The sequence below is a fragment of the Equus asinus genome, chromosome 5 (assembly GCF_041296235.1).
Source record: "Equus asinus isolate D_3611 breed Donkey chromosome 5, EquAss-T2T_v2, whole genome shotgun sequence".
In the NCBI taxonomy this organism is placed as follows: Eukaryota; Metazoa; Chordata; class Mammalia; order Perissodactyla; family Equidae; genus Equus; species Equus asinus.
This window is the reverse complement of record NC_091794.1, coordinates 101,579,371-101,596,280: the sequence shown is the minus strand read 5'-3', so window position 1 is coordinate 101,596,280 and position 16,910 is coordinate 101,579,371. Positions and strand designations below refer to the sequence as shown.

The window sequence follows — 16,910 nt, the reverse complement described above, 5'->3', positions numbered from 1 at the left end:
ACTGGGAGTCTGAGGACAGAGGCAAAGCTGAGGAAGGGGGCCAGGGGCCGCAGGGGAGCTGGGCAGTCTTCCGTCGGCAGCTGAGCCCTGCTCTTTCAGGGGTCCCCCGCTGAAGACCCCATTTCCCATCCCTCAGAGAGGTCTCGGGCACCTCCTCCTCCTGGGTTGACCGGCCTGAGTGAGGAGGGCTGGGCGTGGAGCCAGGAGGTGGGGATCTGGCTCCGGCAGGCAAATCAGGTCACAGGGTGAAATTAAAAGGGAGGAGGAAGTCACTGACCCGTCAGAACTGGAGCTCCTTCGGGGCGACGAGGTGACTGGGAGAAGAGCTGGGGAGACAGGCTGTGCAGGTGGGGAGCCAGGGGCCCAGGATGGCCCTGCAGAGGGCTGTGCAGCTGTCCTCAAAGAAGCCCACCTACGCCGTGTGTGTGGTGGGAGTCGAGACGCACGTGGACGTTCACAGGTGAGAAGTGAGGGGCGCGCGTGGCTGCAGAAGGCTGGGGTAGGACGGAGGACCCCGAGGCAGTGGAGTGGGCGCCTGGTGGACAGGTCAGGCACACTGGAGGATGCTGGCGAGTTGTTTTGACAGCAGAGCGGGAGAAGTTGGCTGTGTAGCCTGGGAGGGAGGGACTAGGGGGTCAGGGCCCTCTTGGGGCTCTGGCTCCTGGGCACCAGAGCCAGGTCTTTGGCCTCAAGCCCCTGGAGAGGGGTTCCAGCTCGGAGCCCTGGGGCCAGGCTATAGGGTCTGGGCTCTGTGTTCTGAGGTCTGAGTAGAAATTGTGTGGAGCATCAGAATGAATTGGTGCTCAAGACAGGGACCAGGACTGGGCCTCCCCCCCATTTCTCCCTCATTTCTTGCCGACGACCCATCTCCGAGGTGGCGGGGTGGGGTGTGTGGCAGCCTGAGCCTTGGAGGCCGGTCAGGGTGATTGGGATCAGGAGGGAGTGGTGATGGCATGATTCAATGAGGCAATGAAAGAAAAGAGCTCGGGACAAGACCTGGGGCTCATATTTGCCATGATGAGGATGATGATGCAGTGAGGGTGGCAGTGATGACCTCTGAGGGGCAGCAGTAGCATCAGGTTCTCCTGTTGGCCCAAATCCTCCCTGTCCTGGCTCTGCCCAGATGGGAGCCCAGGGACTTGACACAGCCTCAGTTTCCCTACCTGGCCCCTGAGGGAGCTGGACTTGGGCATCTCTGGGGAAGTTTCCAGCTCTGACGGACCGTCTATGGACTCCATCCCGGTGGGATCAGATGGGGCCGGAGTACCTGCAGGTGGGGGCACTCAGGGCAGCCATCCCCCTCCCAGAGGAGGCAGGGTGGGGGGGTCTCTTACAAGGTAGATCTAGCTTCCACTGCCCTCTTGGGTCTCAGTCCCTGTGTTCTCCCAGTCTGGTTGTGCCGGGCCGGGATCCCACCTGGCCTCAGGTGAGCCTCTGCCCCAGGTGCCGTCCTAGATATTTCCTCGGGCCGTGGCCTGGGGCCCAGTGACAGGGCTGGGGAGGGAGAGCCAGGAGCCCTGGAGGCCAGACCTTGCCTCTGAGTCATGAAGGGGGCCCTGGTGCAGGGCTGGTGGCCAGCAGAGCTCCCATTTTCTCCCGCCCTTTTAGCATAGGTTTGCCAGACTTAGCAAATGAAAATACAGGGTGCCCAGTAAAGCTTGCATTTCAGATAAACAACACATAACTTCTTTAGCATATTGCATGCAACATACTCATATTTTTTAAAAAAATCTGCTGTTTAGCTGAAATTCAAATGTAGCTGGGCATCCTGTACTTTATCTGGCAACCCTGCTTTCACACCAAGAGCAGGGAGAGGTTCCTCATGGGCCGCCACCTTCCCGTTTCCAGACCCCTACGATTGCCCCGGGGATTGGCTGTTTCTGAAAGGTAATTTCAGAACCTCAGGCCCTACATGGTGCTGCTGACTAAGGCCAGAAGCATCTGCCTGGGAGCCAGGAGGCCTGGGCCGTGGTCCTAGCTCTGTCGCAGACTTGCTGTGTGGTGCGGGTCAGGTCGCTGGCCCTCTCTGGGCATTTCCACCTCTGAGCGCCAGCAAGATGAGCTGAGTCCCCTCTTCAGTTCAGCGTGGAGGTAGCGCGCCCAGGCTCCGGAGCTGGACAGACTTGGGTTCTCATCCCAGCGCCGTTCGTGGCTGTGTGACCCTGGGCTAGCAGCTGCGCTTCCCTGAGCCTCAGTTTCTTCATCTGATGGATGGGAAAGGTGTAGCACTGACTGAGTCGGGGCAGGATAAGTGGGACCATGCCTGTGCAGGGCCCCTTGCGTGGTGGGTGCCCTGGAAGTGGGGGTCTCACAGCTCTGACGGCTCTGTGGGCTCCCTTTTCTCCAGGATCCGTTCTCCCCACCTTGCCTTGGAGGGGAGGAGGGGCTGAGGACAGATCAGGGTGTGTGTGGTGGGGACGTAGGGCCATGCTGTCTGAGGATGTCCTGTGGGATCACCAGGCACCTTAGTTTCCCCAAATGCGGCCTGGCCCAGCCAGGGTCAGGGGAAGCTGCTGTGCTCTGGCCGACTCTGGGAGGGGCGCTTCATCGGGGCCTGAGCCAGCTCCTTGAGAGACCTCCCCCGAGACCCCTTCAGGAACCTTCGCCCCCGGCATTGGTGGTGATGAGGGTTGTGGCCACTGCGACCTGGGAAACAGTTTATTCTGCAGCCAGTTGGTCTAAACGCAGACCTAAGGAAGAGCTTCCCGCCTGTGAGGTCTAGGACAGGTGGAGGAAGGGGACGCGGAACTGTCAAGACAGGGGAGGAAGGGCCGTGGAATTGTCATCCTGGGGAGGTCTCAAGAGGAGCCTGAAGCTCACGCCAGGGCCTGGGCTGCCTGGGAGGAAGGGGCTACACCTGCTGACGACCTTGGGGCTTCTCCGCCCCCACTGCCAGGCGCCTGGCTCCAGTGGGGGCTGAGCAACGGCTTTCTCTTTGGCTTTGCTGGTAGAACGGCGGGAGCCCCCCAGAGAGGGTGTGTGCCGCTCACCTGTGCTGCCCCACATCTGAGCCCCCCAGGAGCGGCAGTAGAGATGGGCGTGTGGGGGTGACATCATGGGAAGTGATTAATCCCCCCAGCTGTTGTGTGGACTGGTTATTTGGAGAAATATTTGTGTTTGGGGTAATTGTGTCCCCAGCGTGTCCTAGCTCAAGGAACCCTCAGGAATCCCCTGACTCAGTCAGTGCTGCTGATCCAACCCCCTCACCCCCGTGGGTTAGCTCACCACCCTGACCCCCTTCACCCCAGTGGGCTAGCTCACCACCCTGACCCTTTCACCCCAATTGGCTAGCTCACCACCTTGACCCCCAAGTCTGGCCAGACTGCCCTGGCTGTCCTTGTCCTTCCTTGGAGGTGGTCCCCAGAGGACTCATGCCAAAAAAGGGGGGGGTGGGCAGCATGGGGAATCCGTCAGTGGTCCAGCCTGGCCCTCTTTGTCGGCCCAGAACCCGGAATCAGAGCCCCGGGCTGGAGGCCCTAAGCGACGTTAATTTTTTTTGAATGGAGAAGGCTGGCTGGTCAGGGGACAGGGACATCCTCCTGGATTTTTCCCAAGCTGCCTCAGCCCTGGAAAAGCATCCAAGTGAAATGGACTCTTGGACTCAGAGGTTGTAGAATTCGGGCTGACAGGGAGGAGAATTCCGGAGAGGCGCTCAGAGGAGCCCGAGAGGCCCCCGCCCACTTCCTTTTTCTGCGGTTCTCTGTACTTGAAAAAACAAAAATGGCGGGGGGCCGGCCCGGTGGCTCAGTGGTTAAGTGCACATGTTCTGCTTTGGCGGCCCGGGGTTCGCCGGTTCGGATCCCGGGTGCGGACATGGCACCGCTTGTCAAGTCATGCTGTGGCAGGCGTCCCACATAGAAAGTAGAGGAAGATGGGCATGGATGTCAGCTCAGGGCCAATCTTCCCCAGCAAAAAAGAGGAGGATTGGCAGCAGATGTTAGCTCAGGGCTAATCTTCCTCAAAAAGCAAACAAATAAACAAAAAAAACAAAAATGGCAAAACAAGTTATAAAACCTGTGGTATATACATTCTTAATATTTACCCTGAGTAAATTAACACTTTTAACTCGCACAGAAGAACAATGAAGCCTAAGTGTGCTCCTCCCAGGATAATTACAGGACTGAGGCCGACACTAATTCACCGTGACTGACAGGCTCGGAGCGGGGCCGGACACAGGTTTAAAGCCGGGTGAGGACCTTCTGTCCTCCTGGCTGCATCCTGTTGCTGCTTTGCATTCCTTTCCTGGAAGGAATGTTAAAGTTTGAATTGGAGGGTCCTTGGAGACTGTGAGGCCGGGGTCCTGCGTGAGTTTCACGGGGCCACGACAGCCTGTGAGTGTAGAGTGTGGAAGCGGGATGGTGGGGTGTGCGCGTTCTTGAAACTAAAATATTGGTGTCAGGGAGCGCCTCAGAGGTCAGCCGGATGTCCCTGCCTCCCTGCCCCTGGTGCCACCTGCCGCTTGAGACCCCTGGGAGCCCTCCCCGTCAGTCACTCTTTCCTCCCCTCCCGCCCCCTCCTTTCCCCCTCCTACCACCTCTGGTCTTGGACCCTCTCCTCATTCTTGACCTTGTCTGCTTCCCTTTCCAGCTGCCATCACTTCCAACCCCTGGGTCTCTCTTCTCCCCCGAGTCCCTCCCTTCCTCTCTCAGTGGGCCGGGGCCAGCCGGGGCTGGGAGGCTGGAGAGAAGCCGCTCTCCGGAGCTGGTGGGCCCTGAGAGAAGAGTCGAGATGCAAGAAACGGAGTGGTGGTTGCTTATTCATGACGTAGGTTCCTCCTCGGCCCCCAAATGCTTTCCCTGCAATGTATTGTCCGCTCCTTTGCTCTGTTCAGAGAAGTTTCTACTCTCTTCTCTGTGGCTTCTAAGCAGCTATTCAGCTCTGCCAAGTCCTGATGCTCAGAGGTGTTGGGGTGGGATGTGGGGCTGGAATGAACTGGCAAATCCACATGCAGCCGAGGATATCACCTATGGGGAGCCCAGGAGGGGGGGCCCAGCTGTGGCCTGGGAGAGGTGGGGGGTTCCAAATGTCGCCATCCAGGCAGGGTGCAGGTGCCCAGGCCTCAGGGCCGATACGGAGGAAGCTGGGACCTACCCGGTCTTGCCGAGGGCCTGGCCTCTCGGGAGGCACATACCTGTGTCTGGGCCTCCAAATGCACCCTGGGTCCCAGAACAGAGACCCCGGTTGCCCTGCATTTGAGTCCAAGGCCACTGGAAGCCCTTGAAATGCTTCTCCAGCACGTCTTCCTGGGCACATTTATGACCCCTGCTGCCCCCAGCTGGGTCTCGGGCACAGGGCTGGCAGAAGTGGGCCAAGGGCAGGTCAAAAATTCCACAGGAGGATCCTGCAGAGGGTGCAGCTGGTGTGGTCTGAGCCAGGCTGGGTGCTGAGGCTGCTGGGCACAGGGGAAGAGGAGGCTGGGGCTTCTGGACTTGGGCCAGGAGGAAGGAAGGCTGGGCATCGTCCTGACTGAGCCCCAGAGGACGAAGGTCTTTTGGGGCTGGGCCATCTGAAAGTCAATGCAATGACTGCTGAGACCAGGATGGCTGGTAGTCATAACCACCGGCTCGGCGTCTGGCTGGTCCTTGCAGGCTGTGTGACCTTGGGTCAGTCACTTAGCCCCTCTGAGCCTGTTTTCTCCCATGGGGAGATGGGGATGATATCGCTGCCTACCATTTGTACCTGTGAATTTAGCCCCATTTTACAAATGAGAAACTTCATAATCCACAGAGAACGGGCATGCCTTTGTTCACGTACAAATGGGGAAACCGTGGCTGAGGGAGAAGCGAGTCGTGACTGAGCCTCTCCATTCAGGGCTCTTTCTCTCGGGGACGTTCTGGGCCCTGGCCCCTGTTTGCCTCTGCCGGGGAGGCCCCCGGGTGAAGGCTGCCGGCTTGCCCTCTCCAGCCCGCGCTCCTGGGCGGGCAGGGATCCACCTGAAAGGAGGCCTGGCCAGCCCAGGCCCTCTTCCAGGCTCTCCGGTGTGTCCCTCCTGAGCAGTGACAGGGCACAAGCACCCACAACCTCATCTCTGGGAAGGAGGAGCAGAGGGAGGGGACACGGCCACACATTGTACGATTCTAGACTTGGGAGAAAATCCCCACCTGTGATGTGGGCTCTGTGAGGCGCCAGCCCTCGCCCTCCCTGCCCTCTGTCAGCCACAGCCAGCACCCAGGGAGGACCAGGGAGAAGCCATGCCAGGGTGGGGAGTCTGAACCTTCTGTGGCCTTTACCCCGCTGCAGGCGTTTAACAAGTGTTACTGGACACCCGCCCCTCAGCCGGCCTGTTGTTGGACTCTGGCTCACTCTTTAGCCTTTCCTTCCAGTTCTGCATTATTCTCCCTCCTGCCCTCATCCTGCCCTGCACAGTGCCCTCCAGGGCACACTGGTCCTTTGTCACCCTCCCCATACCCACCCCCTCAGCTGGAGGCTGGGTCAGCGCCACTCTGCCCTCCCTGCCCAGACCTTAGGCTGGGCCTAGGGGCCCCAGACCCCTGAGCCCTGTTCCCAGGGGTTGGCAAAGTCCGAGCAGCGGGTGGGGTGGACGGCCTGGGAGGGACTCCCGTGTGACTGCTGTGTTTCTCCTCTCCCTGGAGACCACATGGTAAACTTCCGAGCAGCTGAGATGAGGTGTGGCCTGTGGAGCCCCAGTGGGTGGAAGATTCTGGGAGGCAGGTTGCAGCCAAGCAAAAGGAAAAGCTTTCTAATTATTGAGTGGTCAAACCACAAAGCTTTTCTGTGGCGGGGAGGCCCCAGGGGGCAGAGGGCAGGTGGGAGCCCGGGCTCATCGGCACGACTGTGGACAGAGGGGAGAGTAAGATGCTTATGCTACAGAGCGGCCGCTGTGCATAAAGACTTTCATCAAAGGGCGCTTTCAAATCCATCACGTTGTCGCCTGACTGAGAGTTTGGCGACACCTCAGGACGGCACACTGGGGTTGGTTGGGTCTGGGGGCTGCGCCGTGAGACTCCATCAAAGGGAAGCAGCTGGGGGAGGTGTGGGTTGGGGGGCTCCTGGGCAGCAGTTGGGGAGGCAGCTCCCACTGTGTGGCAGCCGGGCGCTCAGCCCAAGCTCCTATGCCTGCCTGTGACACCCCCTTAATCCACAGCCCCACCCACAGACAGAGCCTGAAAGATGATGAAAGGCAGTGCGAACCCCATTTCTGAGGCCCGGGGCACGGTGGGGGTGGGACGCCAAGGGAATGAGAACCCGAGGCAGCCACGCGCCTGCCTGGCATAACGTGCCAAGCACGGCGCCAGTGAGAAACAGCAGCCCCTCCGCCCCCTCCTCAGTCTGCAAGGCTCCTGCTGGGAGAGCCTCGGTCTCTCCTGCACCTTTTCCACCCTGAGAGGCAGCACAAGGGAAGCGACCTGGATGATGGCAACATGAGTCTCGAAGGCCCAAGGCCATGGGGCTGGGAGGCGAACAGGCCCCTCCCGGAGGGCAGGGGAGGTGACCCTGGACCTCAGCCCTGCCCGCCAGCTGCCTTCTGCAGGAAGCCACCTTTCCCAAGGCCCGGCCTTGTAGGGACTCACCCGGCCCCTGCAGCGGAGAAAGGAGTGAGACTGGAATCCCGGCACCCCAGAGAGGGGACCGAGGCGTGAGCAAGGAGGGGGCAGGAGGCCAGGCTGGGCCCGGAAGGTCCCAATGGCCTAGAGGAATTGTACCCATTCTTTTTCTCCCTCTTCTTTCATCATCGTTGTTATTAATATCACTATTACTGTTTTCCACCAAGACTCCAAACAGGCAGTTGTGTGGCCATGGCTGTGCCTTAGAGGTGTCAACCTTTGCCCGAAGCTGGGGATTGCCTCCAGGGAACCCCGCTAGCCTTGAAAGGGCTGCGTCTGGCGGTGGCAGTGCCTGGATGGCGTGGGGCAGGGGCCTCCCACGAGCTGGAAACCCTTCTGCTGCCAGCCGGGTGCCATGGGCTCGTGCCCACTTGCTCTCGAGCTGTGTGGCCGTGTGGACAAGGGCTCCGGGGCCAGGCAGACGGGACTGAAATCCCAGCTCAGCCACCTCCCAGCTGGGCAGTCCCGGGAGAGTCGTTCCGCCTTCCATTTGCCCTGTGTCCTCACCCACAAAACGAGGTGCATTGTGCTCCTGGTCCATGCCAGGTGGCCGGCTGGGTGCTGAGATGACAGATGCTGAGTTAAAGAGAGTCAAGTGGACAAAGTCCCTGCGTTCTAGAGGGAGAACCGGGTGGGAGGAGCAGTAAGTAAACATCAAATCAACATAAACTGTCAGGTGGCAAGTGCCGTGGGTTGAAATGAAGCCAGGTCATGGGTTAGGGAGTGTGGGGTTCAAGGTGCCATTCATGTCAGGCTGTCATAAATGGGGCCGTCAGGGAAAGCCTCTCTGAGAAGGAGAAGCGGGAGTGAGCACACAGCCTGCATCTGTGCGCTACACCTTCCGAGCGGAGAGAAGGATGGGCGCCGAGGCCTAAGGCGAAGCTGGCTTGGGAGGCTGGCGGCCGGGGAGGAGCTGGGCCTGCGCGGGGAGGGTCGCGAGGTGGGGCAGCCAGCGTGGGCAGACCACAGGGGCACCTTGGCGAGGTCGTGAGCAGGAAGGACACCACACGACTCTTGTTTTGAGAGAGTCCCTCTGCTTGGGGCTGGGAACTGACGTGGGCAGCAGGAGAGGACACAGGAGACGAGCCTATTGTAAAAATCTGCATGAAAGAAACTGGCGGCCCAGACCAGGGTGCTGGCCGTCGGGGGTGGGGGGAGGGGGGAAGGCCAGCGTCCAGATGCTGTGGGGGCGGAGCTGGTGGGCTTTGCTGTGGACTGGACGTGAGTGCGAGGGAAGGAGGCCAGGGTGACTGGGAGGGTGGAGGAGCCGTGGACTGACATGGGCAGGTTCGGATGGGCAGCGGGGGGGAAGTAGGAGTTTGGTTTTGGACACGTTAACTTTAAAATGCCTGTTAGACACCCAAAGGAGACGTTCAAAAGCCAGTTAGCTACAAGAGTCTGGAGATGGAAAAGCGGGGCTCTGAGCATGGCCACGTGGCAGGTGGAGGTCACCCAGGGGTGAGCGTCTACGGGAGGAGAGAAGCAAGCACCGAGCCCCGGGCCAGGCGGGCTGGAGCTCCGGGGCCAGAGAGGGGATCCTGCCAGGAGCTGAGTGTGTCTGTTCCAGTTACACATTCCAGAGCCGGGGGAGAAGCCACGCATGGGCTCGGTGACTCACTGTGGGAGCCGAGCCAACTCCATCGGTCACCTGCCGCCTGAAGACTCCACCCTGGCTGGTCGGCCTCGGTGACCTTTGGGCTCTCCTGGAATCAGTGTCAGTTCAGAGCCAGTGTTCAGTAAGCCTGGGAAAGTCTGATTATTTCCTTGTCCCCAGTGCACGGTCACCCTGGTAAAAAGCTGTAAGTCCCTTGGGAGATGGCTGGGAGAAAGGTGAACAGGACACATTTTTAGCTGTGTAGCAGGGCCCTTCCCCAAGGGGACCTGACTGTCCACGTTTTAGGAAGATTATGAGCCCATTGTCGAACACAGCCATTATTTAAAATTAAACTATACACACTAACAATTAAGTGAATGATAATAAATACTCAAAACGCATCGCTTGCTAATGATTTTACATCCTACCCTTGTCTGTGCTCTGGAGATCACTTCCCTCTGTGGGGTAGAAACAGTTCTATGCTGGGGGCTTTTGTGCCTCTCTCAGTGCGAGCGTTTATACCGTGGAAATCGGCCGATGCTACAAACGACGACTCTGTTTATTGTTTTACTGATTGTCTAGACTGAGAAAGTGATGGAGGAGAGGCTAATAACACAGACTAATCTTAAACTGTGTTGTTGCTATAGCCGGTACCTTGTGATAAGCACGAAAGGTCGAGGAAGTGTCCTTCCTGTGTCATCTGACTCTGCAGAAAGGTTGCTCACGTCACTGTTGGAGGCATGAAGTTTGACATCTTCGTTACTTCACTTTCATCTCGTTCTTGACGAACAAAAATATCCGTCAACACCTACATCGCGTATCAGATTTAGTGATGGTAAATTTACTGGGGGAAAGAATTAGCAGACGGCTGCAACTCCATTTGTGGAATTGTGGCTGAATGGCAACCACAGGTTGGCTGCAGTTACAACAGAGGCATTCTGGGAGAACCAGTGGGCTGTATGGAATTTACAACAGATTTTATAAGAAAGAGCAATATATTGTATTATTACTTATATAATGTGTGCTATATATGCATCGCCCCCTCCACACACACACAGCTGGCAGTTAAACTTTTGCCAGTGCACCACTGCCTGGACTCTCCGGGGTCAGGAGGTCAGGGTGTGAGAAGGAAGCCACAGAAGGGACAGCCAGGGAGGGAAGAGGAGAGCAGGGAGAGGCTCGTGTCCCAGAGGCCAAGCGGGAAAGTGTTTCAAGGAGGGCGGCTGATCATCTGGGACAAACGCCTTTGAAAGCCCACCAAGAGACGAAGAAGAGAAAGGCCTTTTGGATTTGGCAACTGAGTGGATTCGATGGCGCCGAGGGGAGGACGGCCAGAGGTGGTTTACAGAGTTGGCGGGAAGAAAGGAAGGGCAGCAAGGACACACAGCTCCTGCGGCGTTTTCCTATAAAGGGAGCTGAAGGAAAGCGGGGTGGGGCCGAGGGAGGATGAATCTTTAGGACGGGGGGTACAGTACGGAGTCTCTGGTGCTTGGTGATAGAGAGCGAGATGGCACAAGGCTGGGCGACGCTCTCGAGCAGGGAAAGTGCACCAGGGAGGACTGGGACCGCTCATTGTCCCAGGAGGGCCGGTGTGGACTCAGGCTCCGAGTGGGCGGCCTGGCAGATGAAGCGGTGGGGAGAGGGACGTTATCAACTCTGAGTGGGGGGGCAGGTGACGGAGATTTCTGGAGAGAGGAGAAGGTTTGGAATGGTTTTCTAGGACTGTGAAGGAGGAAAAAGCCCCCAGAAATGCTGTAAGACTGCCGGGCGGTGTCAAGGGTCACTGGAGGTCAGCAGTCAAGAATCTAAATGGGGCAGGGCCAGCTTCGTGGGCGCAGATGTCGAGCGGGGGGGATGGGGGTGTTCACTGTGGCTGGAGCTCTCTTAGGCAGTGTGGTGGAGGGAAAGAAGCACAAAGGAGTTCAGAGCCCAGGGACCTCGATGTGGGATTATGGAGCCTGAGCCGGGCGAAGGGGAGAGAAAACAGGAAGGGGTGAGGGCTGGCGAGAAGGGGTAGAGAGGGCTCGGCCCTCAGTGGGTGCAGGTCCCAGCGGGGTGAAGGCTTGGTGGAGCGGGTGTGCTAGAAGGAGGGAGCTGGCAGGTTGGAGGTGGCATCAGAGCGGGTGCTAATAGGGGAGTGTGTAGTGGGTGCAGTTCCTGATAATGACAGTCTAGGGTCTGCCCAGGGGAGAGGGTGGCTGAGCCAGGGTGGAGGATGGGGTCACTGGAAAAGAGGAGGTCAAAGGACTGAGGGGCCAGGGTGCCAGCGCATCACTCACGTGGCTATTGAAATAAAAAACGGTGACAGCAACGCTGGAGACAGTGGCAGGAGCTGGCACCCTCAAGAAGTGAGGACAGAGTGACAATGATCTGGAAGTGACAGTAAGGAACAAGTAGGACCTGTGCCCCACTCTGGGCCGAGCGGTCGTGGAGAATGAGGGAGAAACCTGCCGTTGAGAAGGCTGCAGGGGAGACCCTGCCCGCCGCCAGGAGCAGGTTTCTGCCACAGGGCCAAGGTCACGGAAGCTCTCCAAGATGTTGTTGAGGCCGCCGAGCAGATGGTGGTGCGTGAGGCTGACCAGGAGTTGAGGAGGGTGGGAGACGGGGTCAGATTAGAGGACACGAGCCCAGGAGACTCGGGTTCCTGTGGTCCCTGATTCAACAACGATGAGAGCGTGTGAGATGGGGATTCCTGAAGGTGTCGTGCCTCACAGGGAGGATGAGGCCGCGAGTGTGGGCTGGGGGAGGCGGGTCTCGGCAGCCGCCTGCGGGGCTCGGGGGCCCTTTCCAACCCAGCCTCATCTGTGAAATGAGGAGGATAATCCCTGCCTTGAGGGACTGTGGTGAGCATCAGAGAGCCAGGCGCTGAGTGGGACTTGGGGTCATCGTAACTATGACCGTTGTCACCATCGTCAATGGAGGTGATTGTTTGATGGGGACAGAGTGACCGAGGTGGGGGTTAGCAAATGGTGTCTGGTTTCTCCAGAAGCTGTAACATTTGGGTGGGTTCTCAGGGGCCCAGGAAAAGATGGAGGCAGGAGGATATATCAAAGGCCCCCTCTGGCCTTGGCATCTTTGTGGTCAGGTGGGCGTTTGTAAGTGGACTTGACCTTGAGCGGTGGCCTTGAGGTCGATGGTTCTGCCCTGGGGGATGGCAGTGGAGAGCCCTGACATGCAGGTGAGAGAGGTCACGTAGTTCCTTCGTCTGAGCCTCCTCTAGGCTGTGAGCTCCACGTGGCCAAGGGCCTCCTGGAACCCTGGGGCCCAGCCCCGTGCCCAACACAGAGTCCAGGGGACGAAGAAGGTCAGGATGGACCCCGGGGGCCCTGTTGACTCAGGCCCGGGGCCCCTGTAGCCTGAGTTTGCAGAGCATTGCTCGCAGCCCATGCCCGGGAGGCCGGCCCCTGCTGCTATGGCTGCAAGCAGCTGATGGTGTGAGGGGGGTGTGGAAGCCCAGAGTACAAGTGCCCCCAGCTGGGGCCTGGGGACTGAGGGCTTCCCAGCCCTCCTTCCTGGGGCATCAGATGGATGGGGAGCATTTGCACTGGCTACTGGCAGGAGTCAGGTTCTGTATCTCCACTGGGTACAGTTGGACCTGAATCCCCCCCAGAGCAGGGAAACGGGATCCACTCATTCACTCAGCAAGTGTTTGTGAGCACCCACTACGTGCTGGACACGGTCATAGGTGCTGGGATACGGCACTGAGCAAAACAGACGAAACTCGCTGCCCTTGAGGAGCTGACCTTCTAAGAGAGATGGACGGCAACCGCATGAGCAAGCATCAGAGCAGGGGAGCAGGGAGAGGGAGAGTGAGAGAGAAGGCAGGGGCAAGGGGCAGCGTTAAATGGAGGAGGGTTGGGGGTGCTCCTTGAGAAGGTGACATTTCAGCAGAGCCCTGAAGAGGCTAAAGGAATGAGCCTTGTGAATGTCTGGGGAAGAGCATTCTCTGCAGAGGAAACAGCCAGTGCAAAGGCCCTGAGGCAGGACAGACTGGCAGCTTCATGGAATAGCAGGAAGGTCGTTGTGGCTGCAGCAGAGTGGGCGAGGGGGAGTGCAGTGGGGAGGAGGAGGAGGTTGGAGACGTGGCAAGGGTAGATCAGGAGGGACCTTAGACGCCATTGTGGGGACTTTGCTTTTTACTGAGTGTAATGGAAACCACCGCTTTTGAGCAAAGGAACAACACAATCTGACTTAATCGTGCTGTGTGCAAAACAGACTGGAGGGGGTACGGGTGGGCCTAGGGAGACCAGTGAGGAGGCTGCCCAGCAATCTAGGGGGCGAGGATGGCTATGCAGGCAGCGAGAGGGGGTCAGCCAAGGGGATTTGCTGTTGGGGTGGAGAATTTGGAAGTATCTGAGGGGCAGCGTTGGGGCGGGGTGGGGGTGTCCAGAGGTTTGCGTCCCTGCTCTCTGCAACCTGGGGCACTGTTGCAGTCGGGGGGCAGGGTGTGGGAAACGCTGTGGCTGGGCCCCAACCCCCGCTCCCTTTCGTCTGTCTCGTGTCCCGGGTTCTGTGTGAGTCTGCGGAGAGGACTCTGCCACTAAAACCCCGCTCGACAGCCACAGCTCTGCTCCAACCCCTCATGTTACAGATGGGGAGTCTGAGGCCAGGGGACGGCGTGCCCAGGGCGGGTCACACAGAGGTCAGTGGAGAGCTGGGACAGAGCCCAGGCTGCCTGGTGCCCAGCCAGACTGGTCTCCTGGCCAGGGGCACTGCCCCCGCTGCTCCCCAATCCTGCTGTTGGGGTGCTGTTTGTGGTGCCTGGCAGCCCCGGCCCGCGACCCCACTGTGGTCTCTCTCCTGAGCCCCAGGATCCTTTCCTCTCTCCTTTCTCTGCCAGGGATGTGCCCAAGGGCGCAGAGACCTTCGGGGTGTCTGAGAGCTCCGGGGTTAGGGTCTTCGTGGTGTACGACCCAGAGCAGGTGACAGTGCCCACAGGCCAGGCCCGCTGGCCCCTGGACGCCAGCGTGGGTGTGACTGTCTCTGTGGACACAGCCAGTAAGGACTTAAATGATCTCAAGGTAAGAGGCCACTTCCCCACAGTAAGGGGCTGCATGTCCCCACCCCTCCACCACCCAAGGTAAGAGCCCCCCAAAGTTTTACCCCCATTCATGTATCATCCCCACTCAACCAAACTCCACAAAGCTTTTGACACCTGTATCCACACAACACGTCCTGACACAACTCCACAGACGCCCAACACACAAACCCACCCCATGCCGGAAGGTCACGTGTGCACACGTGAATGAACGCTCCCGTGAAACACAGCCTGCCTGCTCGGCCCCCAGACTCACGAGCACCCACATGGGTCCCTGTTCTCAGCCTACAGAGACCCCACAAAGCAAGCCCCCCGCTCTCGCGTACACGGGACTCCACAGCAACACCCTGTGCGCACACACACACACGCAGACACGCAGACGCACACATTCCCGGACGTGTATGTCTTTCATACCAAAGGAGGGGGAGGCCTTCTCTCTCACGGATGACGCCCTCCTCACTGGTCCCCGGGGTCCCCCCGCCCATGGTGACCCACTGATTCGTGGACGCGGCGCTTTCTCCTCTGACAGGGAAGAGGCAAGGATTGTGCAGCCTTGAGAGCAGGGCCCTGGGGTTCAAATCCTGCCGTGGGCCCCAATCCTACCTCGTCGGTGTACAGCTCTGCGCCTGCAGGCAGGGCCCAGAGGGGCCTCCTTATGAAGGGGCCCTGTCCACCGGGGCCATCCTGGGGGCTTCCTGAGATGGCCTGGGTAGAGCACGTGGCGTGGGTCCTGGACCACAGGGAAAGCTCCACGACCATTGGCTGTTATCGCGGGGGAGGGGGTCCTTGTTCCCATTTTACAGACGAAGAAACAGAGGCCCAGAGAAGTCGAGTAACTTGCCTTGTCGATGGCGACAGCTGCCCCTTCCCTTTCTCTCTGACATCCCAGCGGATTCCTAAGGATCCCGCTGCTCCTCTGAGATCTGCCCCACCCCGCCCGGCCTTCCCCGCTCCTCAGCCCAGCCCTGGGGGCCAGGGAGGCGCCACGGCCTCTCCCGCTGGAGGGGGCGGCCCTGCATCCAAGCTGGGAGCCCCGAAGTCCTGGGCCTTCAGCAGCGGAGAACTGGGGTCCTCCCGCTGCCCCAGCCTCTGAGCAGGGCTGTTGGGAGGAGGGCGCACACCCACGCCCCCTGCCACCGCCGTCTCTGAAGGGGCGGCCGTGCTGGCTTAGGGCTGACCATGTCCCCACAGGTGAAGGTCTCCTACTTCGGGCAGCACGGGGGCGACGCCCTGGGCCACGGCGTGCTCTATCTCACCGGCGTCGGTAAGTGCCGCCTCCCTGGCTCTCCGCGTATCTTCTCCCCCCTCCGCGGTGGCCGTTTGAGGGTCTTAGGGGGGCCCCTGAGCGCAGGGCCCGTGGCCAGCTTCCCCCACCGCTAAGGAACTTGGCTTCCTCAGCGAGCTCCCATCCACTCCAGAACCTCAGGAACGGGGACCCCGCAATACTCAGGGCGACAAGAATCTGGAACCGTGCTGCCCCTGGGTCGACAGCTAGACCCACGACAGGGCTCCTTCCTCTGGAGTCCCGTGTACCGCACCCACGGGAACTCCAGGATTGTCACTCAACCTTGGAGGGCCACGTACCCCTTCAGCCCTGGGCAGCCGGTTCCGAGAACTGTGGAACCAGCACCCAGAACCTCGGGCCGAAACCCCAACCACCAGGGTCAGGGCCACCAAGAGCTAGCCGTTCAGCTCGCGTAGGTGAGCAAGGAATTCAAGAGCCGAAGACCTGGGTCCCGGCACACCCAGAACACAGGGGGCTGCTGGGGCCGCCCGGGCACTGGGTTTGGTCCCCAGAATGGGGCTGTCTGCTTCTCATGCCCCACTGGACGTGGTGGGTGTGGAGATGCGACTGGGCGAGCCCCTGGCAGCCCCCTCCGTCCGTTTTCAGACATCTCCCTCGACGTCGACACGGGCCGCACGGGCAAGGTGAAGCGGGGCCAAGGAGACAAGGTGAGACTCTCCTCGCTACACCAGGTGGCAGGGTTGACAGGCAGCCTGGGGATGGTCCTGGGATGGTCCTCCAGAAGGGTGACTCACTCCTAGGCTCTGTGGCATCCAACAGTGTGCAGAACCCATCTGGGGACAGCCAAATTGGCACCAGTGGGCGTCAGCTTACACTGTGTGAGCAATGTGCTGTGTGACTCCTGTAAAACAGGCACCCTCTCTGAGTCTCTCTTTTGCCACCTTGGAATTGGGATTGGTTCTTTTGCTTGATGTCTTTTCTATTTCCTGGGTGTACTTGGGCTCCCAAACATGGTTGATGCTTCCCAAAAGTTTGTTGAGTGACTAAATGAGGGCTGGAAGAAGACAAGGTTTCTGTAGAAGAGGCTGGCTGGACAGTCCCAGTTAGACCCTGAAGAATGAGGAGGAGACTGGGGTGGGCTCAAGGCATTACTGCACAGGAAGTATCTGGAACCGTCCTGGGAGGGTAGAAGGTATGGTTTGCAGGGAAAGACCCCAGAGAGGAAGCCTGCATCACAAGGCTTTGAGGACAAGATAGGGCAGGGCTGCCATGGATGGCTGTGCAGGTTGTTTACAGCACAAGTTTGCTTGGCTAAGGTGGTGAGTCAGGGCTATGATATAAATCATGTCGTAGGCCTTGGTGCAGAGCACCATTTACCTAGAGGGGTGGATGAGAGTGCCAGATAGGCTGGCAGTGGCCCTGGGCAGTCCCCCAGCCCTGAGTCTGAATCCCAGCTACGTGACTTGG

At 59.3% G+C, this 16,910-nt stretch overlaps 1 protein-coding gene across 1 annotated transcript in view; it reads left to right on the top strand.

Moving 5' to 3' along the window:
• Nucleotides 1-271: 271 nt before the first annotated feature.
• The window catches only part of PADI1 (peptidyl arginine deiminase 1), a 34,168-nt gene continuing 17,529 nt past the window's right edge, over nt 272-16,910 (top strand). Inside the window, exons 1-4 of the mRNA XM_014836180.3 lie at nt 272-460; nt 14,000-14,180; nt 15,389-15,461; nt 16,089-16,150. Coding sequence (XP_014691666.2) covers nt 369-460; nt 14,000-14,180; nt 15,389-15,461; nt 16,089-16,150 — 408 coding nt within the window. The 5' untranslated portion in view covers nt 272-368. The remainder of the gene's footprint in view (nt 461-13,999; nt 14,181-15,388; nt 15,462-16,088; nt 16,151-16,910) is intronic.